General features: G+C 44.0%; 1 protein-coding gene across 2 annotated transcripts in view; it reads right to left on the bottom strand.

Moving 5' to 3' along the window:
* Positions 1-3,073: 3,073 nt before the first annotated feature.
* Positions 3,074-23,152, bottom strand: part of DPY19L1 (dpy-19 like C-mannosyltransferase 1) — a 135,282-nt gene continuing 115,203 nt past the window's right edge. Inside the window, exons 22-25 of one of the 2 annotated variants that reach the window (XR_012157446.2) lie at positions 18,702-18,755; positions 17,784-17,951; positions 4,284-4,702; positions 3,074-3,704 (exon numbers count right to left, since the gene is read on the bottom strand). Coding sequence is in view for 1 of the 2 variants with exons in the window: in XM_073332900.2 (XP_073189001.1) it covers positions 17,789-17,951; positions 18,702-18,755 (217 nt within the window). In the remaining variant the exon portion in view is untranslated. Of the gene's footprint in view, positions 3,705-4,283; positions 4,703-17,399; positions 17,952-18,701; positions 18,756-23,152 lie in introns of those variants that run through there. The other variant, XM_073332900.2, reaches the window with a different exon arrangement.

Below are 23,152 nucleotides of genomic sequence, written 5' to 3'. Positions count from 1 at the left end.
GGGGCAATGTCATAAGTGGCAAGGTTTTTGTGAATGAACTGTTTGTGTAAATACTATGTCTGCTCTCCATTTTAATCCCATTAAACACCAGGTTCAGTGCTTCTTAAAACTAAGAACTGAGGGGCATGGCCATTAAAGGAAGAAAACATGATCTTTGTGCTCCCCAGGGACTGAAAGACATTTTACTAAAAAGTAGGGGTGGGTGCAGAAATTGTATCCATATCTCAGCATGAGAAAATGGGTTAAAAAAAAACAGATTGCATACACAAGCATTTCTCTCTCCCTCACCCTTCCGTCACTTTTGTTGCTCAATCTTTGAGGTATTGAAAGGTTTGAATAACCTTTCTTTCATTTCTATTATTTTTACACATACTACCTCTTGGGGGCATTTTGCCATTATGTATTTAGCTGAACAGCAAGATTCCACTAGTACCATAGGGCAATGTTCTTTTTTTAGACTTAGTGCCCGCCTCTTACATAATTAGTTGATTTTTATGATGTACTTGCATGACCCATACTTGCTTGGGTTAGAAAGCAAAGCATTTCATTTCCCTAGTTTCTTCAAGGAAATTTCTTTTCTGTAGTCAGACAGACTTAATGGTCCACTAGAGCAACATAAGAAAACTGAAGGTTGCTTCCCATTTCAGTGATCAGAAGTACTTGTGGCACCTTAGAGACTAACCAATTTATTTGAGCATAAGCTTTCGTGAGCTACAGCTCACTTCATCGGATGCTGTAGCTCACAAAAGCTTATGCTCAAATAAATTGGTTAGTCTCTAAGGTGCCACAAGTCCTCCCTTTCTTTTTGAGAATACAGACTAACACGGCTGCTACGCTAAAACATTTCAGTGATACTTGATGATGTACTTCTGATGGCTTTGTGAAATTATTACTCCCACCCCACACACTTAGCTGCTATCAAATTAAAACCAGGACTTCACTGTTCCGTTTTATTTTTAAAAAAACACTGCTGCATTTTAACATTTTCTCATGAAAAATAGACTTTTTGGATTAAGTGACAAATCAATTGTCAACTCATATTTAAATCCCATTGTATTAATTCCCATCCTGCTTGTTATAGCTAAGTCTGCATCACCTTGTTTAACCAAGTCACTTTCACTGATCCATTTGCGTGGTTTCTTTTCCCCCCATGCAGACAGAACAGCTGGTTACTCTTTGGATTCTCTTTATTGTCACAGTTGCTGGAAACTCCATTGTGCTGCTCTCTATCTGGAAGAGGAAGAGGAAATCCCAAATGACCTTTTTTGTGACACAGTTAGCCATCACAGGTATTGTCTGGGAAGGGGGATATGGACTGGGGTGAAGGGTAGGGTTAAGACCAGCAGTTTTCATTACTTTGATATGCAAATGCAAAATGAAGGGTCAATAATTGAGTTTCCATTTATACTAAAGACTTCTCTTGAGGGCAAATTCAGCCCTGGAGAAAGCTGGTACAACTCCATTGAATTCAATGCAATATCTGTTTGAACTAGACTTGAATTTGGTCCTTGATCTAAAAAGACACTCCTCTAGCTGTGATGGACACAGGTGCCCATTTGACAGCTTAATGGAGGCTTATCTGGGAGTATAAATTTGTGCCACTTCCCTGTTCCCAGGTATCATCACAGACCTATTTATATTACACTGGAGTAGAATGAGTCTTCAGTGCTCTTCTGCTAAAACCTTTTAAAAGACTAATATCCCTAAATGCATGCCTGCACTGCTGCAAGAAAACAGCTTCCTATCTGCAAGATCAGGGGTTCTGGTTTGTCACAAAAATGTGTATGTAGAAGTGCTAATAGGAGGAGGGAGGTACTGTTTTCTAGACTGGGAGAAAAGAGGTCCCATCCACAGCTCAATGGAAAAAGACTCCAAGTGACTGCACTCAGCTTTGCATCAGGTCCTAAATGTATAAAGAAAGTTGATAGGAAATTGGTGTTTGGTAAAGTAGTAATCATGCCAGATAAGAATGAAATCAAACCACAACAATGAAAAGTGCACATATGGTCCACACCTGTGTCTAAAGAGCACTCTTTCTTGGCCCTTGGAATGACTGGATTGCAGGTATTTAAAAAAAAATACTCCAGTGAGAATAGAACCAGAACCCATAACAAAGTCTTCCCAATAATCCCTTCTACAAAAATCAGAGCAACGGCAGACAATCGTTCCGTGCCTTTTTTCTGTGCAGACGCCAATCAAAGATCTGCTGATATCAAGGGTAGTGACCCTAGGAAATGTGCAGGTCATAGTGGATGGCTTTGCTGCAATGGGATTCCCTAACTGTGGTGGGGCCATAGACGGAACCCATATCCCTATCTTGGCACCGGAGCACCAAGCCGGCGAGTACATAAAACGCAAGAGGTACTTTTCAATAGTGCTGCAAGCACTGGTGGATCACAAGGGACATTTCACCAACATCAACATGGGATGGCCGGGAAAGGTACATGATGCTCGCATCTTCAGGAACTCTGGTCTGTTTCAAAAGCTGCAGGAAGGGACTTTATTCCCAGACCAGAAAATAACCGTTAGGGATGTTGAAATGCCTATAGTTATCCTTGGGGACCCAGCCTACCCCTTAATGTCATGGCTCATGAAGCCGTACACAGGCAGTCTGGACAGTAGTCAGGAGCTGTTCAACTATAGGCTGAGCAAGTGCAGAATGGTGGTAGAATGTGCATTTGGACATCTAAAAGCACGCTGGTGCAGTTTACTGACTTGGTTAGACCTCAGCGAAACCAATATTCCTGCTGTTATTACTGCTTGCTGTGCACGTAAGGGGGAGACGTTTATGGTGGGGTGGGAGATTGAGGCAAATTGCCTGCCCGCTGGTTACGCGCAGCCAGACACTAGGGTGGTTAGAAGAGCACAGGAGGGCACAGTGCGCATCAGAGAAGCTTTGGAAACCAGTTTCATGATTGGCCAGGCCACGGTGTGAAAGTTCTGTGTGTTTCTCCCTGATGAAACCCCTCGCCCCTTGGTTCACTCTACTTCCATGTAAGCTAACCACCCTCCCCTCCTCCCTTCAATCACCGCTTGCAGAGGCAATAAAGTCATTGTTGCTTCACATTCATGCATTCTTTATTAATTCATCACACAAATAGGGGGACAACTGCCAAGGTAGCCTGGGAGGGGTGGTGGAGGAGGGAAGGACAAGGCCACACAGCACTTTAAAAGTTTAAAATGTTAAAACTTATTGAATGCCAGCCTTCTGTTGCTTGGGCAATCCTTTGGGGTGGAGTGGCTGTGTAGCCGGAGGTCCCCCCACCACGTTCTTGGGTGTCTGGGTGAGGAGGCTATGGAACTTGGGGAGGAGGGCGGTTGGTTACACAGGGGCTGTAGCGGCGGTCTGTGCTCCAGCTGCCTTTCCTGCAGCTCAACCATATGCTGGAGTATACTAGTTTGATCCTCCAGCAGCCTCAGCATTGAATCCTGCCTCCTCTCATCACGCTGCCGCCCCTTTCAGCTTCAGCCCTTTCTTCAGTCTGCCACTTACTCTCCTCAGCCCACCACCTCTCCTCCCGGTCATTTTGTGCTTTCCTGCACTCTGACATTGTCTGCCTCCACGCATTCATCTGTGCTCTGTCAGTGTGGGAGGACAGCATGAGCTCAGAGAACATTTCATTGAGAGTGTGTTTTTTTTTGCCTTCTAATCTTCACTAGCCTCTGGGAAGGAAAAGATCCTGTGATCCTTGAAACACATGCAGCTGGTGGAGGAAAAAAAAGGGACAGTGGTATTTAAAAAGACACATTTTATAGAACAATGGGTACACTCTTTCACGGTAAACCTTGCTGGTAACATTACATACATAGCACATGTGCTTTCGTTCCAAGATCACATTTTGCCTCCGCCCACCACGTGGCTAGCCCCTTCCTCCTCCCCATGGCTAACAGCGGGGAACATTTCTGTTCAGCCACAGGCAAACAGCCCAGCAGGAACAGGCACCTCTGAATGTCCCCTTAAGAAAAGCACCCTATTTCAACCAGGTGACCCTGAATGATATCACTCTCCTGAGGATAACACAGAGAGATAAAGAACGGATGTTGTTTGAATGCCTGCAAACATACACTGCAATGCTTTGTTCTACAATGATTCCCGAGTACATGCTACTGGCCTGGAGTGGTAATGTGTCCTACCACGGTGGATGGAATAAGGCTGCCCTCCCCAGAAACCTTTTGCAAAGGCTTTGGGAGTACATCCAGGAGAGCTGCAAATGCCAGGGCAAATTAATCATTAAACGTGCTTGCTTTTAAACTATGTATATTATTTTAAAAGGTACACTCACCAGAGGTTCCTTCTCCACCTGGCGGGTCCGGGAGGCTGTTCTGATAGCACAGATTCCTCTCCCCATACAGTGATCAGAGCCCGTACCTCCTGTTCGGTCCATGCTGGAGCTCTTTTGCGATTCTGGGACTCCATCATGGTCACCTCTGCTGATGAGCTCTGCACTCACCTGCAGCTTGCCACGCTGGCCAAACAGGAAATTGAAATTCAAAAGTTCGCGGGCCTTTTCCTGTCTACCTGGCCAGTGCATCTGAGTTGAGAGTGCTGTCCAGAGCGGTCACAATGGAGCACTCTGGGATAGCTCCTGGAGGCCAATACCGTCTAATTGCGTCTACAGTACCCCAAATTCGACCTGGCAAGGCCGATTTCAGCACTAATCCCTTTGTCCGGGGTGGAGTAAGGAAATCGATTTTCAGAGCCCTATAAGTCGAAAAAAAGGGCTTCGTCATGTGGATGGGTGCAGGGTTAAATCGATTCAACGCTACTAAATTCTACCTCAGCTCCTAGTGTAGACCAGGGCGTAGACTTGCCGGAGCTAGCTTTAATCTAGCTAGCTGTGGTACCAGTGCAGGTTGTACAAGCCCACCCTGAAGCCCGGGTAATTACTCAGATGTCTAGCCTGCACTGAAGCACATGCTGCTGCAGCTTCACCGCTCCAGTACCTGAGCTAGCTTGGGTATGTCTACACATGCTGCAATTACACCCTGTGATTGCAGTGGAGATAACCAGAGTCTCATTGACTTCAATGGTGCTACCTGCATGCTAGCTTGCTTCCTGAAAATCAGAGCCATGACCAAATACAGAAATACAATACAGAATCAGGAACATAGATTTACCACTTCTCCTGAACTGCACCATGCAAGCTTCATTTTGTTGGTGTCAAGAGTTATAAAAATATTTAGCTACAAAAGATAGTGAAACTCAATGGCCATGGTGTATCAATGAAATAATTCTGCATTAAATTCCATCTTAATTACTATAAAATAAGAGTTAACATTCAGGTCTCAGGTGTGAGTCTCCCTTTACCAAATGTGATATTATTGGGATCCTTCTTCTAATCAGAGATTTAGTTCAAATCTTTGTCTTGAATTGCGTTGAATTTCAAATTAAGTACTGAATCCTATGAGATGGCTTCATAATTAGTAGGGAAGATATTTTATAGATTCATAGATATTAAGGAAAGGTCCCTCTCTCACACTGCCAACTTCTTCAGTTATGAAGGGCTAGAACATGGTAGAAGAACTCAGCACATAAGCAGTTATGCATTTTCTGTGTCATTTAGTGAAGAGAACATCTTTGGTTCATGTTAAGTTTTAACTTACTGCCGTGGCTCTTCTTAATTTAAACCAAGCACAAACCTCCATCCCAGAACAAATAATCAAGGTATCCATTAACATAAAGTGACTATTGCCTTGCTTCCCAAAAAATCCAACCAGGAGGCTAATGGCTCTGTATAGCAGATTAAATGACAGACTAAAAAAATAAAAATGCAATGGGTTATATCCAGCTTTCTGCTGCAAGAAAGGGAGGGGTAAGGTTTGATAAAACTCCTTCCCCTTCCATGCCCCCCCTGAGCATCAATGTACCAAGAGCAAAAATAATATCAGGGAAGAAAAGTAGGACAGCTTGAAAAAATAGAGCAAATTTGTCCTGGGATTTGGGAGCTCTGGATTCAATTCCTTGTGAGCTGTGGCAAGTCACTTATGGTACATCAACACAACAAGCAGCAGCCTGCTGCAGCAAGTCTCAGAGCCCGGGTCTACTGGCTAACGCTGGGGTGCTAAAAATAGATGTGTAGACATTCAGACTTGAACTCGGAAGCTTAGGGCGGAGGGTGGGTTCAGAGCCAGAGCTCCAGCCCAAAACCACACAAACAACAAAGCACTGTCACTCTGAAATCAGGAAGGGCATAGCTATGATAATGCTTTGTATATTTATAGTACCTTACACCCAAGGATCTCAACATGCTTTACAAATGTTCATTGATAGCCTTACACCATAGAAAAAGTATGTTTAGGTTGCTTCCATTCCCAAGAGACCAGTCACTTACCCCAAATCGTACACCAAAGACAACACCTGTAGCCATTCCTGTTATAAACTAGCTAGACGTGTATTAACTAAGAATTATTTACAGGTTAAAGCAAGCCAGAGCCCCCCCAGGCCCCTTATGCCCCACCCCACCCCCCACCCCCAGCGCCCTGCACAACACCACCCCTGCCCACAGCCCCACCACAACTGCCCAACACCCCCCCCCCACAGGACCCCCACTCCCTAGTGCCCCAACACACACAGCTCCTCTCCACCCCTTCACAGCCCAGCACGCCCCCATATTCCCCACAGACCCACTCCCCCAAGCCCTGCCTCCCGGCCACACTCACCGGCACTGCTGGGAGGCGACTGTGTCTGCGGGCTGAGCCAGCAGCTCAGCCAGGGCTGGGAATCGCTCCGGCCACTTGGCAGTGGCGCAATCCGCCAGGCCAGGACCTGCCCCGGCCGGGCTCCCTCAAGACACACTTGCCTGGAGGGGCCCAGCCAAGCCCTCTGCACTGTCTCCCCCTCCCCCCCCACCAACACACCCTGGCTGAGACTGGTCAGGCTTCTGCACCAGTCCCAGGTGGCTCAGCTCCGGGGAGCCAGGCGGGGCCCCTTAGGTGGTGGGAAGCAGAGACTGGGGTCCCGCCAGGGGGCAGAGAGGAGCCCTCAGCCAGCTGGCGGGCAGGCCGAGAGGAGCAAAGGTTGGGTGGGGGAGCCTGCGGGATCTCGGGGTACAGTGCAAGCGGAGCAGGCCGGGGCCCCTTCTGAGCATGGGCCCGGCTCCAGGGAGCCATTGTAAACCCAACACAGGGTGAAGATGCTGTGTGCAGGGCCGGCCACTCCCCCTGCAGCCCTCCCTGCATGCAAGCTCTCAGTCAACAGGGACCCTGCCCCCCACCCCCCCAGTCCCATTGCTGGCTGGTACTGGCTGCGAGCTGCATTGTTTGGCTAGTGCAGGCAGGTGCCAGGCGGCAGCTGGTTACATGTCACCTCTGCTGCCCTCCCATCGACCCTTTATTTGCTCCCCCCTTGCTGTCCTCTCCCTGCTTAGCTCCTTTCCCCGCCCTGCCCCCCAACCCTGTTGCTCCTCCATGTGCCCTCCCAGAGGGGCGTATCCCACTCCCAGCACTGTGCAGAGAACCAGCCCCTGGCCGGTAGGCTCCTTCCTTCCCCCACTGCCTCTGGCGGGGCCAGCACCCCAGGAAAGCCCAAGACCCTCCAGCCTGGGGCGCTGCACAGTGCTGGCATGGGGAAGCTTCTCTGCAGCTCAGCTAAGCTCTGGAGTGGTGGGAGATTTCCAGCCTGTTCACGCCTTGGAACCTACAAGCTCCACAGCAGCCCCATGGGCAAGGGCTTGGCACCCTCTTCACCCCAGGAACTGGGGGGCTGTGCCCTCCCCTGCTGAGCCACCTCTCTGGCCTGGTTGGCTGAAGCCCCTGCAGTCAGGGGTCCTGGTGCACAATGCGGCCTTAACCCCTTCCTGCCCGCACTGTAGCTGGGGGACAGGAGGCGACTGGGTTATGTTGGTGGTCAGCAGCAGCCTGGAAGGGCTAGCTGCCTTTCAACACGGTGGGAGCAGGAAGGGTCAAGCTGCTTCCAGCCACAGGGGAGCGGAGGGTGGGGGAAAGAAGATGAGCTCTGCAAAGAGACAGGCCAGGTCATCACTCCCCCCTTGTGGCTGGAAGCAGCTCTGGTCGGGTCAGTCGGTCACCCCCCTCGCCGTGTCAGAGAGGTGTACGAGAATGTGTGTGTCACCTCTCCCCCGTGAACCCTAAAGCCTTAAAGATAAGAAGGAAAATAAAAAGAATCCAATGATGCAGTATTTCTTTTTAACTGGGGCTCAGTCAAATTGCTGTTAATTTGAACATTTGTACTGCATACTTCTGATGGATCTCTGTTGAACTTGCTTGAATACGAGTAATTTTCCCAGGTGTCCCATACTCAGCATAGGGAAATATTGTCACCGTATATACCAGGGTGGGCAAATCTTTTGGCCTGATGGCCACATCTGGGTATGGAAATTGTATGGCACGCCATGAATGCTCACAAAATTGGGAGCTGGGGTGCGGGAGGGTGTGAGAGCTCTGGCTGGGGGGGTGGGCTCTGGGGTGGGGCCAGAAATAATTCAAAGTGCGGGAGAGGACTCCAGACTGAGGCAGGAGGTTGCGGTGTGTGTTTGGGGGTGAGGGCTCCGGTTGAGGGTGCAGGATCTGCAGTGGGGTTGGGGATGAGGGGTTAGGGGTGCAGGAGGGTGCTCTGGGCTGGGACCAAGCGGTTCAGAGGGTGGGAGGGGGATCAGGGTTCACAAGTTCAGAGCAAACAATGTCAAAGTTAGAAAGCAAAACTTACATATTTTATTATAGCAGGGAACACTGATGTTACAAATGAGATTAACACAAGCAGCAATTTACAAGCATTCCTTAGAGTCTAAACCCTAAATACATTCTTACAAGACTAATACCTGTTTTGAGCAAAACTAACAGACAGATGAACTGGTCTGATTGCCAGCTAGGAGTTTGTCAGTTTTTAGCCAATGCCCGTAGCCTGGGCAACAGCTGGTGTTTAGCCTGCCAGCATCTCTCTCCTGAACATCTGATTGGGAAAGAATGAATGCATGAATAACTCCTTGTCCCCCAAACAATTATGTTGGTTTGCATCCCAAGCTGTTGCTACTGAAAGCCACTAAAACTTTCTGAAATACACTAACTATGACTCTTGGCATTGAAGAGGTATTAGCAGCAACTCTCATTGAGCCTTCTCAATCAGAATCTCATTTGACTTGCCAAGTGCACACCATGAGCCTCAACATTAGCCTTTGAGGCTCATAGTGTGCAAAAGTAAGTCATCCAGTATTAATTAAGGACCAACTGCACGGGGTATATATTATAATTTCCCTGAAGGATCCTCTCAAGTGCTGCCAAAAACACACTTCTGTCAAACACAGCAGTCATTACCAGGAAAAAGAGTAATCGGGAGACCTGTAGGTCTTGAGATGAATGTCTTAAGTGAACAAGTCCCCTTTCCAGGGGTTCACGCAAAGATTAGGAATCCAGTCATTACCAAAACAATAAATACATACATACATTCAGTAAAAGCTCAAATCAGAAACTCCAGTTCTGCCAACAGTGCTGTGATTTGCCATCTGTGGCTCCCAATCACAAGTGATGAGCCAACAGTTCTGTGCAGTTGACCCTGTGACACTTGACTGCACCTTTTGTTGCACCTGTGCTTTGTAGTACACAGAAATACGCCTGCACAGAGGCCCACACTAAAGAACTGACAACAGATGGGAGATGTATGCATCTGGCACTGAAGAGGTCACAAGGAATCTAGGGGCTGGAGTCTCATCAATCCACAGCAGACAGCAAGCCACGTGCTAGGTGGCTGCACACAGCTTTAAGTATACGTGTCCAAGTGACAGAAAAGCTGGGTCCATCAGGAAGCGGCACTTACAACAATGTGTGAGTTACAGTAGGAGCCTCCGTGCAGAGTGAGGGTGGGACCTGGGGGGTGGAGCACCCCCGGGGAAATCTGGAAGTCAGTGCTTGTGATGGGAAAGCTGCTAGAAATGACCAAGAAAGCAGTTTGTACTAATTACATTTCCTAAACAGGTTGGCAGTGTAAGTTACATCATTAAAAGGAAATACAGAAGTACTCCCCATGGCAAGGCAAGATGGATTCTTGTTCTATTTTCTAGACCCAGGAGAACATTGGTCAGGAACAGCTTGAACCACATATCAATACTTCTGAATTTAGAGCAGGAGGGCAGCAAACTGTACTCCAACTGAAAGGAAGTTATATGCTTCAGATGTTAATGGAGAGATGCTTGTTATTTTGGGAAATAAGGGCATTGCAAAAGACCCTGTATGAATGTATGAGTGCAGGTCTTCTGAGAATATAAGGAAGTGAAACATTAACAGTTACAATGGTGTTTCTTCTTTGTCTAAGACACTTTACATAGATGTTTCTGCAGATCCAGGTTGTAGATGGTGCTGCTTCTGAAAGCCCTGTGATGTTAAAATACTTGACTAGACACAGACTTGCTGGATCACTGGTCAGCCAAAGGACAATATTTTAAAACGTGGGTGCTGGAACTAGGCACCAAAATAAAGGTTGTGGGTTTCTTTCAGTGTGGGGAGCACCTACAGCTTGTTTTCATTTTAGTGGAAAATGTTCTACCAAACTGGATGTTTGGCATTTTTAAAAGGTATCTAAATAAACACACAGGGGGCAATAAAAGGAAAACCTTTTAAAATGCAGGAGCTCAGATGATTCTCCACTGCCTTGCACCTTTCATAATCATTTATGTATGTGCAAAGTGAATGCAGAGTGCATTTGATGGCACTGTACACCTCCTTTGTACAATACAAGGAGCAAAGCAGTGGAAAATCAGGACAAATATAGTTCCCTGCTTTCTCTATGTTCATGTAAACAGAATGAGCTCTTACTAGCCTAGACCCATTTTCAACAGGTTTTTTGCCTCCGTTTTCTTTAAATACATATTTAAGTTCCGTGTTTCTGGTTTTTAAACAACGAGTTTCAGAGACTTGTGGAGAATATAATTTGCTACCTCTGGCATGTCTAAGACTTTTCCCTCTAAATTAGTCCGCTATTGAAGCTGGCTGAACAGCTCCTGCTCTGGTTGTTTGAGGCTGATTTATTCTGTAGTAAAAGCAGAGTGATTTTTGAGTAACGTCCAGGCTATTTTTAAATACTCAACCTGTCCTACACTAGGCTCTAATCAATACTGGTAGATCTCACCTTTGTAGCGAAGTGCAGGAGAGAGATGATGTTTGGCTGCTTACCGCTACACAAACCCACTCAATTTTCAAGCTTTTATTCTCTGTGCCTTATTTTAGAACAAATCTGCTAACGGGAGGCAGGGGATTATGTTTGTATGCGAGAAACAGATAAGCGTGGATCAGCTAGTGATGGCTGGATTCATGAGTGACCTCCTTGAAATCAGAGGGCGTTCACTCAGGAAGTCTCTGTCTCTTTTGGATCTGAGCCCAAACTCTGTGCCAAATCCTGAGGAGGTCCTTACTCAGTCGTGAGTTAGAAGCACTTTTACTTAAAATATGTCACTTTCTGGAAGGGAGAACAGAGCTTGTGGAAAATTTGTCTCAAAGCACTTTAGATAACCAAGCTTCGATTGTGCTGATCATGTGTAACATTTAAAAGTAAGGGTAAATATTATAGCTGATGTTGGCGGCCTCCAAAAATTTTTTAAATGCTTCTATTTACTTTTATAGTGCTCTTTTGAAACGATTGAGCTTCAAGGAGTATAGATTTTAAAAATAGCCTCCTGCTGGGCACAATGTAATGGGATTTTCTACTTCCGCATACAATCAGTCATCTGGGGATTTAGAACAACACTTGTCAAAATATGTGAGTGCTTAGGCAGTATGAGATATGATTTTCCTATAGAACTTCCTTCCTGCAATCCTCCAGCATTCTGAGTAAGTGAGATCCTTGGCTGCTGTAAGTCAGTGTAGCTCCATTGACTAGCTGGCCCAGTCTCTCAAAATTAACTTCAGTATCTGCATCTTGCAGTGCTGGTTAAAGTCGTAACAACATCCTTCCTCTGCCACCTGCGGGGCGAAGGCTTCTTTTGTTTCTGACATGCCATGGTGTTGACCTCAACCTTGCTTTGCCCAGGCAAGTGAGCACTTCTGCACAAGTCCATACCATCGAAGAAACTTCTTTGTCTAGGTGGTATTTCTCAAAGCTTATATTTCTGACTTGTTGCCAGTGACCTGGGTCTTTGACATAGCACTTGACTTCTTCATCAACTGACTTCTGTCACAAAAGTGACAAAGAAATCAAAAATTTCAGTCATAAAATTAGCTGACAAGCTCCTTCCATTTTCAGCATCAGCCTGGAAATTAGAATTCCCCCCTACTCATCTTTTCTTTAGGCTGATGTATATGTCCAAAGAAACATCACAGAAGGGCCAGGACCTATGCTAACAAAAATCTGTTTGGATTTGTTGAACAGAAAGGCAGGCAAAAATTCTCAGCATGGTGGCATGGAGCCTCTCTTTCCTGTTTTCGATTCTGACTCTGATTATATTTGGGAAACGGCAGCTATCCAATGCGGAAGTGCAGTGCTGGGCCGTCTGGCCTGATGACTCCTACTGGATACCCTACATGACTGTGGTTGCTTTCCTGGTATATTTCATTCCTTTGATTATCATCAGGTAAGAATCCGGTAGGGATACTATACCTGGTTAATCATAGGTAAATCAGATACAAAGTTGTTCCTTTCCATTTCACTTGCAGTAATCACTGGGTACAAGGCCTGTGTTATCCAGCAGGTCAGATGGGGTGTGTGTGTGTGTGACAGATTAAGGCCAGAGGAAACTTCTATGATTATCTGAACAGGATATTTCAGCCATTTATGGCCTGGATGCAGTTCAATGAAGATGATACTTTATTTGTATCATCTGGGACATTGGATAGTGACTAAGAGGTGCCCTATTTGTTAGAGAAATAGAAATAGAAAAGCAATTTTGTAGGGCAATATTTCTGTAATTAACTATACTGCTATATTAGCTATTTGATCTGGTTGGAAAGGCAGGGCAGCAAGCTAACTGGCCTGAATAGCGACCCATTAACATTGTGTATTGAAGCAATCTGAACAATCAACTGGAGTGCCCCAAACGTAACTTGAAGTGATTAAATCTAATAGCTCAGAATCTCTTTAAGCAAGGCAATGGATTAAGGGTACATCTACACTGCAGTAAGAGATGCGCAATATGGCTATTATTAGCTCATGCTTCGGGGCTATAAAATTGTAGTATAGACATTTGGGCTCAGGCTGGAGCCCAGGATCTGAGACCCCACTGTGACACTGCACTATATATTCTTCACAGTGATATTATTATTATGATATGATTATGGCATAATTATGATGCCATTTCTACATGTCAGGTCATGTGAGGTGTCACTGGAAAAATTATGATTTGCTGAATATGATTATCCTATTTGTATGCATGTATCATTTTTGTATCTAAAGTTAGGAATACTGACTATGTAACTGTATTTCAACCATGCTTACTCTGGGTGACACCCACAACTAGCCTTTCTGGTACAAAAATGAAGAAGCCAGACAGTGCTGGTGGCCCATCAGGAAATACGGTGGACCCTGGAAGAACTTAACCTTCCTGAGAATACTCCAGAGAGCCTGTAAGTAATGGCTGCTATGGCTCTGCAAGGTATGCAAGGACATGTAACTAGGCCACATAACTCTGGCCTCTATATTGGGATGTCAGTTTTTTCCCCACAAACTGAGTTTCGGACAAAGGGTTACGGCCATATGCTAAAGCTATATAAGGCAGGGAGTGACATCATCTGTTGTTCTTCACTCCCCACACAAAGAGATTCCTGGAAACACCCGAGGAACAAAGTGAGCATGTATGAGCATGAGTCCTGAGAACCATAGGTAAAAGGCCAAATTCTCAGATAGCATAAATTCAGTGAAGACAGTAAATTTCACAGTTTTGGCCCAGCTCCTGTGAATGCTCTGTCACCTGTGCATCAAGTCTTACACTTCATTTCTCTAGTGGAGCTACTCCGCAAGGTCATCATTGCCCAGAGAGAGGGACTCTCTCAAGTGGCAATAGCCAATACAATGCAGGGCTTTAACAGTGACCTTGAACAGAACTCTTATTGAATAAGGAGTCAGTGTACAGAGTAGTGAATTATAGTTATGTGCTCCTGATAACCTGGTTGATGAACAGATGAGCTTCTGTGTTCTGGACTAGTTGTAGCTTCCTCAGGGCACTGAATTTCCATCTTTGGCATAAGGAATTGTAACAGTTGCAAATACATGAATCACTGTGCTCATATCCATGTCCAAGAGGATCTGCAGAAAGCCACAGACAGAAGGGGGTAGAGCTGGGGTTGGTGGGAAAATGTCACTTCTGACAAAACAAACGTTTTCACACAGCAAATTTCAAAACAAAATTTTGTCTCAAATCAACATTTTGAAACTAAATGAAGGTGGGTTTTTTTGGAAATATCAGTTCAAAACAAAAACAACCCCCCCAAACATTTTGATTCAACTAATTTCAAAAATTCCAGATAGAAAAACCAATATTTTTATTCAAAATTTCTCACAGGAAAAAATGCCTTTTTCCAACCAGCCCTAGAAGTGGGTGTTCTTTGCCAGCATGGCTATTTGGGTAGCTAATCACACTGAAGAATCTAAAAAATCCCCCCGTATTGCAGGTTGATCTATCAATCTGAGGGCAGATGGCTTCAATGATAGGGGTTATAAGGAAGGAGGTGGATCCATTTTATTTGGAGCCTTTTATTTTGTTTTGTTAAACGGCATCTCTCTTCAGAGTAGAACCACACTTTAAAATAAGACAAGATACATTAAAACAACTTTGCCAGAGCAATAGCTCCAGAGAAAGAGTGGCTGATGGTAGCTCTGTAATTAAAACCTTGTAATAAGCATTAAAGGACTAATAAAATTACTCAGACCTCACTAAGTACTTATTAAAACGTCACAAAATAGATAAAAGTAAACCCCTAAGCAATGGGCCATAACTACATATGTATATTCCAACCATAACATATAATACAAAACACATCACACTATTACCCTGCAATAAAAAGACTAAGAAATTTGCACACAAAGAAAGAAAACTTAAAACTGGAAAGCCAACAGGGCTCTACCCTCTGAAAACATGTTCCTAAAGGAAAAATATCTTCACCGGAAAGAACCCACAGAACAGCTCTGTTAGATTACATCCTTCTGGTCAGAATGCTGCTGGCAGTTTAAGACCTCCCATGCTCCTTATTAAGTCGGAAGTAAGTTACATCTAGGCACTTTGTTCCCCTCTCACTCACTCTCCTCCTGGCAGCCAGATGTGAGGAAAGGAGAGAATGCATCTTCAAGCACATTGTGAGCCTTGATCTAATCCTTTTCCAGAGCAAAACAAGTGTTACCCACCTGAATGTAGATGCCATTACCTGATGGAATTTCACTTACAACAGGGATAGAAGTCTGCTGGAAAATAAGTACTCAGTTCAGCAAGACACTTTAGTGTGTGCCTACCTATGCATGAATAGTTCCATTGACTGATTCTGGTCTGGTAGCACTTACACCAACTATGTATTCACTTTGCACTGCTGCTATAAATGACTGCACAAGGTAGAAGGCAACAAAATCAGGTCCATCTACTTTGATTGCAGATGAAAACTGCTACCAAACAATGCAGAAAAACTAGTGGCTTTAAAAAATATTTTCCAGTACTAAGAGTTTAAGTGCTAAATACCATTTTAAAGAAGACTTCGACCTTCGAAAAAGTCATTTATGTTTTTATTTACTATTGGTTAAATTCTAATTTGATTGTGTCATTGATGACAAAAATGCAATCTTATCCTGAGTTTTGAACTCCTATTATACTTCATCATTCAAGAGAGTATACTGGATTTAAATGGTAGCTTGAAGAACCAGGAACTATAATTCCCATGAGGCACTGCAGCAGCTCAGGTGGATGCAACGATTAATGTTGATCCAAAAGAAAACAGTGTAATTTGAGAATGCAGAGAAATTTCATTTCAATTCAAAATATCAAAACAAAATGTTCTGACATTTTCATTCCACGGAAAGTTTCAATATTTCCACTTTTTATCCCAAGTCAGGACAAAAACAAATATCAACATGTCAGAATTTACTGTGGGGTGGAATTTAAAGTTTTTCTTGGTGGGGGAGGGGTGTCAGTCAGCTTTATTCAAAAGTCACTCTCCTTATTATTGTCTATTTATCTCACTCTTCTCTATTCTCTTTTTTTGCCTTCCTCTGCCTCCCAAACAGGAAGTGATGTAATATTACAAGAGTAGTATCGATAAACTCCAATAAAGAGCTATTTATTGCATACCTCATAAAAGGCTTAATGAAATTTAACTGGCAGCTCTAGTAGCCTTGTCTTAGTTCCGTTATTCTGTATCTGTGGCAGTGAATCTAGATACATCAATGTTGATCTGATCAGCTAATTGCAGGCATGTCAGAGCTCTCCCACAGATGCACCTCATTTCTGGCCCACAGTACCCCCGCAATTTTCCTCAACAGAGGCTGCCAATTATGCCAGATGATGTGGGGATTTTTCTAAAGTAGATAATAATCCACTAGAGATTCTGTTTAGACAATGAAATCCATTATCGCTTGTGAGCTAAGATTGGTGTGTAGGTCTCCAGAGATAAAAATCTAGTGCATTAATTTCCTTGTGCCTACCCTCTCCCTCTTTCCCAGTAGAAAGAGTTGTCGCTTGTTGGGATGGAGCTATAATGGAAATGGTACATATCCTACTTACTGATTTTATAATCTCTCTCACACACAGGTTTGTGAATGTCTTCCTTAATCACTTAATTTGGGCTACGGAAACACAAACAAAACACACCCGTTCCCACTGGCTACCAGCCGGCAAAAAAGACAAAGACATAGCAGACATTTGGGGAATGTTTTTCATTTTCTCCCTCCATTTTACATTATTAGTTGCACTGTCTTACTGCCATCCTTCTTTACTGAATAAGATGGCCATAACCTATTTTGACTCTCTGCCCAGTGTGTGCTACACATCTCCCTCTAGTAGCTGGCGCACAGAGGACATGAGTTCCTGACTGATAGCAGCTAGAGGAGTTGCTACCGTAGTTTAACTGGCAGTGGCTTGCGGTTTTAGTGTAGCTTGGACACAGCTTTTTTGTCCAACCTTTTTTGTTTTGTGTTTTTCTGAAAAATCCTGATTTGGGTTGACCAAAACAATTCACAAATGCCAGTCGATTTTGGCTAATTGTTTTGGTTGGGATAAAAAAAAATTAAAAATCAGAAATGTTTCAACTTTTCATATTAAAAGGGGATTCGTTCTGGAATTTCCCTCAGCTTTCTTTAAGAAGCATTTAATCACATTTTAAAACCCCGGAAATCAAAGTGCAATGTTTCATTTCAGATCAATGGAAACGTGTTGGTCCATGTGAAACAAAATTTTCATTTATCTGAAAAATGTAACACAGTTTTGTTTTGTGGTGCCCAAAACAATTTTTTTTTAATTAATTTTTCAGCCCTGCACCCAAACTGAATATTCAGTTGTTCAGACAGCCTAGTTTTTAGCACTGGAAGTTTCAGGTTCTGTCTCTCATGATGACCCATATAGTAGCTGTTGCATTGGCGTAATTCATACTAAGAATGGGAGCACTATAATTGTGATATGTCTTTTCCCTCACTTAATACTTGCTTTCCTCAGAAACAGCCACACCTGATACCAACAGTATTCTCTCTCCTGTGGTAAGATATCACACCATGTAATGTTACGATTTTTATAATTCAAGGTCTTAGCATATATAATCATGTCTTCTGCTAGTGGGTGGTCTGAATCACGGAACAACTGACTACTGTCTCACAGCTAAAGGAGTTCTCCTGTAGCTCAAGTGGTAGAGTCTTATTATTTTTGTGAAGGTACCTGGTTCAATCCCTGCAGATGATCTTGGTATCTATATGACTAGGCAGCCATAGTTTGTTACACATATCCATTGCAAGACTGTTGATAGTAGGCAAACAGGCTCTATATGATGCAAGTGCCGAGACTAGGTTCCTCAAACTGTTCCTGAGACCTAAAAAATGTAGCATGCTGGGCACATGGAAACAAAACACAGTCTCATTTGTTGTGTATGAGCATTTTACTGAGAAAACCCGACAATGGTCTGGGAGTTTGGGCTGTACAAGAAATGCAGCACCAAGTTGGATTACAGAACTAAAAGGAAAGCTTCCCTCTGAAATGTTTTTGTCCAGTCAGCTAAATTAGTCCTTCAGCATAAGAAAGTCCTGCTTCCGCTAAGGGAATTTTTTTCCTTTTCAGCACTTTGCTGGAAAGAATCCAAAAAAGAATATGAGGGTTTCCGTGTGGAGAACTTCTGGATGTTACAGGAAAAGTGGAGGGACATAAGGAGAAGAAACTTTTATCTAATTAGTCCCATTTGTAAAATACTAGGTCATGGAATATCTGGTGAATTAGGAAAAATATTATGAAGAATTCATCTTAGTCACAAAAGCAGGTGGGCCAAGCATCTGTCTAGTGAAAAATATTTGCATGCCAATAGGTTTTCTACTAAAATAATATTAACTACAAGCCCCCCGTGGTCAATTATTTATACCTGATCTCATAGATGTATTCACAAGGGTCTGAATTGTTGGGTCATTCTTACAAGCTTTCCAATACTTTCTGCTTCCAGAGGGCTGATGTACTCAGTATTGCCAACTCCCAGAGCTCAAAAATGAATCAGGCCCCCAAAACATGAGATTATTTCAAAATAATAAATCTGGGGTTCTTTTGATTTGCTTTCTGGGTTTAGGATGCACTCTGCCTTTAGGGTGTACTCACTTCATGTTTTCAACCTTTTTGCTGCAATCCTTGAGGCCTGGAAATTTGCTTTTTCTAAAAAAAAAAAAAAAAAAAGCTGAGATTCTCACGAAATCATTCTCTTGATTTCAGCAGCTGGGGATAAAACACCAACACCCCATTGTTTGTGCAAAGCCAATGTAGGTAGCAGAATACCTGCCTGATGTGCTCTCAGCTGCTGGCGTAGCAGAGGAGGAGGGCTGTTGTATTTTGGATTAATTTAAGTTTTACTTTCTATAGTGCTCAGACCTAAGTAGCAGGCATTGCAATAATCCATCTTGGAGGTCGCAAACATGGAGCTCAATTGTAGGGGGATGGAATTTATGACCTTCTTTTTGAGAACTGGTATGGTATAGTACTGCAGGCGAGAGTAGCTACATTTGATACCAACCGTGGGCAGTGAGTATCAAAGGCCAGGGCAGGCTATGGCCTGACCCAGGCTATGGCCCTGTCCATGTTCTGCCCCGAGGCCCTGCCCTCCCTCCCCCTCTACCCTCAAGCCGATGGGGACTCACTCAGCTGCAGCTGGTGGCCTGGAGCTTGGACCCACTGGCAGCCTGGAGTGGTGCTCAGGCTGGCCCAGTGGCCAGCAGTGCAGGGCATTGCTGGAACCAGCCTCGTGGTGCACTAGGGCCAGCCTGGCACTGCGGGGGCTGATGGGTGCAGCTGGAGCAGACAGGCCAGGGATCCTCTGGCCATGGTGGGGGCTGTCTTGGGGCTTCTCCGGCTGCAGGGGAATGGGGCCTCGGGTGGAAGGAGTGGGGCAGGTAGGCTAGCCTCCCCCAGAATGGGGGTTCACCCACCACCCATGATACCACCAATATATTCTCTTTCTTCAGATATGCATTTTAATTAGGAGAGGAAGAGGACAGATCATGAGCACAGTGTTCTCATAATATTGATCATGCCACACGGCGTACTCACTACAATCATGAGTTATCACAAGTGGATTGGACCTGGGCCCTTCTACACTAAAAACATGAGTTCTAGCATTTGAGCTAAAGGAGTAATTTCTTTAGCTAGTAGCAGTGATAGACTCCTATTCCCTGTCAACCACACTGACATGGTGACAGAAGCTAACGGTGTATACAGCTTGATCATTCTAAATTATTACTATTATAAGCAGGCCTGGTAGCACTGCCTAATAGTAAGGTTGCCTGACATTTTCCATTATAACATCCTGTTTTCAATTGCTTGTACCTTTGTTAAACCTTAATGGTTCAGAATGAGGCAGGGGACTGCAGGAAGAGAAAGGACAGTCTCATGCTGCCCTGGAGAACTGGATTCAATCCCTATCTCTGACACAGTTACTATGTGACAATAGGCAAGTCACTTAAACCAAACTTTTCTGAGGTGTCCATAAATGGCGCGTTCCTCATGTTGATACCCTGTGGTCTGATTTAGCAGAAGTGCTGAACTCTCACAGCAGCAACTGAAGTTAGTGGAGCTGTGCTTTGAGCACAGAAAGTGCTATATAACACTAAGTACTCTGAATAAACTAGTCATCGTAAGTTGGGCACTGTAACAGAGTGGCAATCACCTCTCATGAGCGCCCCCTGGTGGAGTGCATGCGCCTGGACTCTCGCTCTCTAATTGCAGTGGGTCTTCAGCAACTCAGCCCTCCAGCCGAGTCACGCACAGTCTGTGAAGCAACACAAACTCCTTCCGGGGTAAATAGTCCAATAGGGGCCTCACACACTGCCCCTCCTCTGTTGGTCTGCATCTTCCTGCCGTCCTCCCTGGGCTCAGTCCTTAGTCAGTTCTGCAGCCCCTTCTGGGCTAGCTTTCAAATAGTCCCTCAAACCGGGTATGGGGCTGTGCCCCCAGGGCTTCCTTCCTGGAATCTCGTGACCCTTTCTGGCCCTGCTCTCCAGTCAGACCACTAAACAGTTCAGTTCCCATTCCAGGTGTGTATCCCAATTCAATACCCAGCGGTTAATGGGAGGCAAGAAGGGGATGACAGACCCAGGCCCACCCAGTACTCCAGTCCCAGGGACCCTATAGAAAGCCATCTCCTGCTGTGTCCCTTTAACTAAACTATGTTTCTGTTCTCTGGGCCACTTCCCCATGTCCTCAACACCTTCAGAAATGCTTCACCCTTACCGTAGACCTTACAGGGGACTTGGACATTGTTTCACATCTGGGATACCTTTAAAAAGTCCAACAACAATCGAGATTGCCGATTCTGTGGTTATCAAAAGATCTTCTGATAAAAGAGATATTAAACTGTTCTTCAGTGGAGTTTTTGAGACCCACAATTCTGTCATTAACGAAGGATCTGTCACCACTTTAAAGCCACGCTTCCTTCAATCTATGATCCAGCTTTCAGGAAAGTGATTTTTGCTCTTAAAATGCTTACAATGGTTAAGGTGACCCATCTGGAAAAGTCTCTGGGGGTCTGAATCTGATATCAGTCAGGGTGGTGTAAATCAGGAGTCACTCCACTGAAGTCAATGGAATTAGCCAGCTTTATACCTGTGAAGCACCACTGGCTTCAGGGGAGTTAGTCCTGACTTACACCAATGTAAGAGTTGAGTTACTGACTCTCTTCAAATCTTGTCTCAAATAACCATTACATTGGCCTATATAGTATGGCTCCTAAATAGACTGGTGTAAAACCTACCAGTTTCGGTTCTCATAGGCATCGGCTAGAGCTAAATGAACATAGCAAGAAGCATTTGGGAATATTCTTATAGACAAAACCTGTTATTTGCTTTGCTGCTTATTCATGACTCCTCTTATTTACAAACATTCAGATGACTGGGGAATCAATAACCTGCTGGCCTTTTCCCCCTGACAATGAAAAACAGGTCAAACTGCAGGGCCACAGTCTGGGCTATACTATGCTATATTTTAACTATAAGTAGTTCAGAACACTCGAAACTCCTCTTTAGACTGCATAAGCTACAAATAAAGTACACTCACTAGACTGTCCAAAGTGAAAACCATGGTTCTGTGCAGTTTTGCTACAACTCAGAACGGTTTGTTTGTTTTCCTGGAATCTCAGGGAAAATTTCTCCTGTAGCTGGAAATTATGCCCAAAAATTTTAAGGCAAAAGGTCCTTTCTGCACAGAGTCGTCAGGATATAAAAAATAAACCCTGGAACGGTTGTCTCGTTGCAGACTTTACCGTGAAGCCACATTGGTGGTTCCTACCTTGTACCACAAATCTATTATATAGTCTAGTTTTTAACTAGTATGGGAATAATTAAAATTATTAGAGAGACAAGTTGGGTGAGGTAATATCTTTTATTGGACCATCTTTTGTTGGGGAAAGAGACTTCTTTCACCAACAGAAGTTGGTCCAATAAAAGCTATTACCTCACCCACCTTTTGTCTCTTTAATATCATGGGACCAACATGGCTACAACAACGCTGCAAATAATTAAAATTATATTTAAGACAAGCTTGTTATTCTTCTGAGAGAAAGAAAGAATTTCTTCCATCTGCCACCTCCTTTCAACATCTGCTTCATTGACTGTGCATCTATTCAGGTCTCTGATTGGCTGCTGACCTTTCCAAAATGAAATGATCATTTACACTGTTAGAGATGTCTTGTCTACTTTGTTTTTTCTATCTGAGTTTTCAGGGCAATTGCCATGTAGCCTATTGGCAAAGCATTCGATGTGATTGCTTTGTTGTCTGCTGATGGCTTCTGGGTTCTTGATGTCAGTCACTGATTTCCAAAAAAATATTTTATTCCATCTTGTTTAGGAAACATTCTTGCTGTTGGCACATGAAAAAAAATTAAGAGGACCCATAACTGAGAAACCAACCCTATTTCAGTATGTTCTGATGTGCATTCCATAAATCCAAGAGCTTTGCTCTTGAATTTACTGAACTCTGTTTCATGTTAAGCTGAGAACAACTGGTGTCAGTTCTATTAAGCAGTTGTTATTATTTAAACGGTTATTATCTATTAAGCGGTTATTATTATTATTCAGCTCTTAGATTTCTGCTCTGAACTGTAAGTAGATCAAACTGTAATTTGCTTTATTTTGCCATTGCAGTGAAGTTGACATATGGGTCAGGGGTTATGTTTTCTTTGAATAAATATCCAAACGTTTGGATAGTCTGTAAGTCTTTTAGTCTGCTAAATCTGACCAGAGAGGCTCAGTTTGGGCTCACTTCTAAAACAAAGGCTCACAGAGATTCATATTCTTTTTGGAACATGTTCACGCATCCCTAGACTTTTTTCTAAAGGTTGATTACATTATGTGTGAAGCTGTGCTTTACAGGCACTCATTTTCTCTGTCACACAATGTGGGGGGAGGATGCCTAACACAAAGAAAACATCTACATTATACTCAGTCTATCAAAAATAAATATATCTACATCCACTATACACCCTCCATCAACCTACACCCACCCGTACAACTGCTGGTGATTGGTCATGGAATAAACTGCATTTATCTTGCACCTTTGACCATCTC

This window comes from Lepidochelys kempii, chromosome 2 (assembly GCF_965140285.1).
Source record: "Lepidochelys kempii isolate rLepKem1 chromosome 2, rLepKem1.hap1, whole genome shotgun sequence".
NCBI classification, from domain to species: domain Eukaryota; kingdom Metazoa; phylum Chordata; order Testudines; family Cheloniidae; genus Lepidochelys; species Lepidochelys kempii.
Note: the sequence above shows the minus strand (reverse complement) of the source record. Positions and strands in the feature narration are given on the sequence as shown.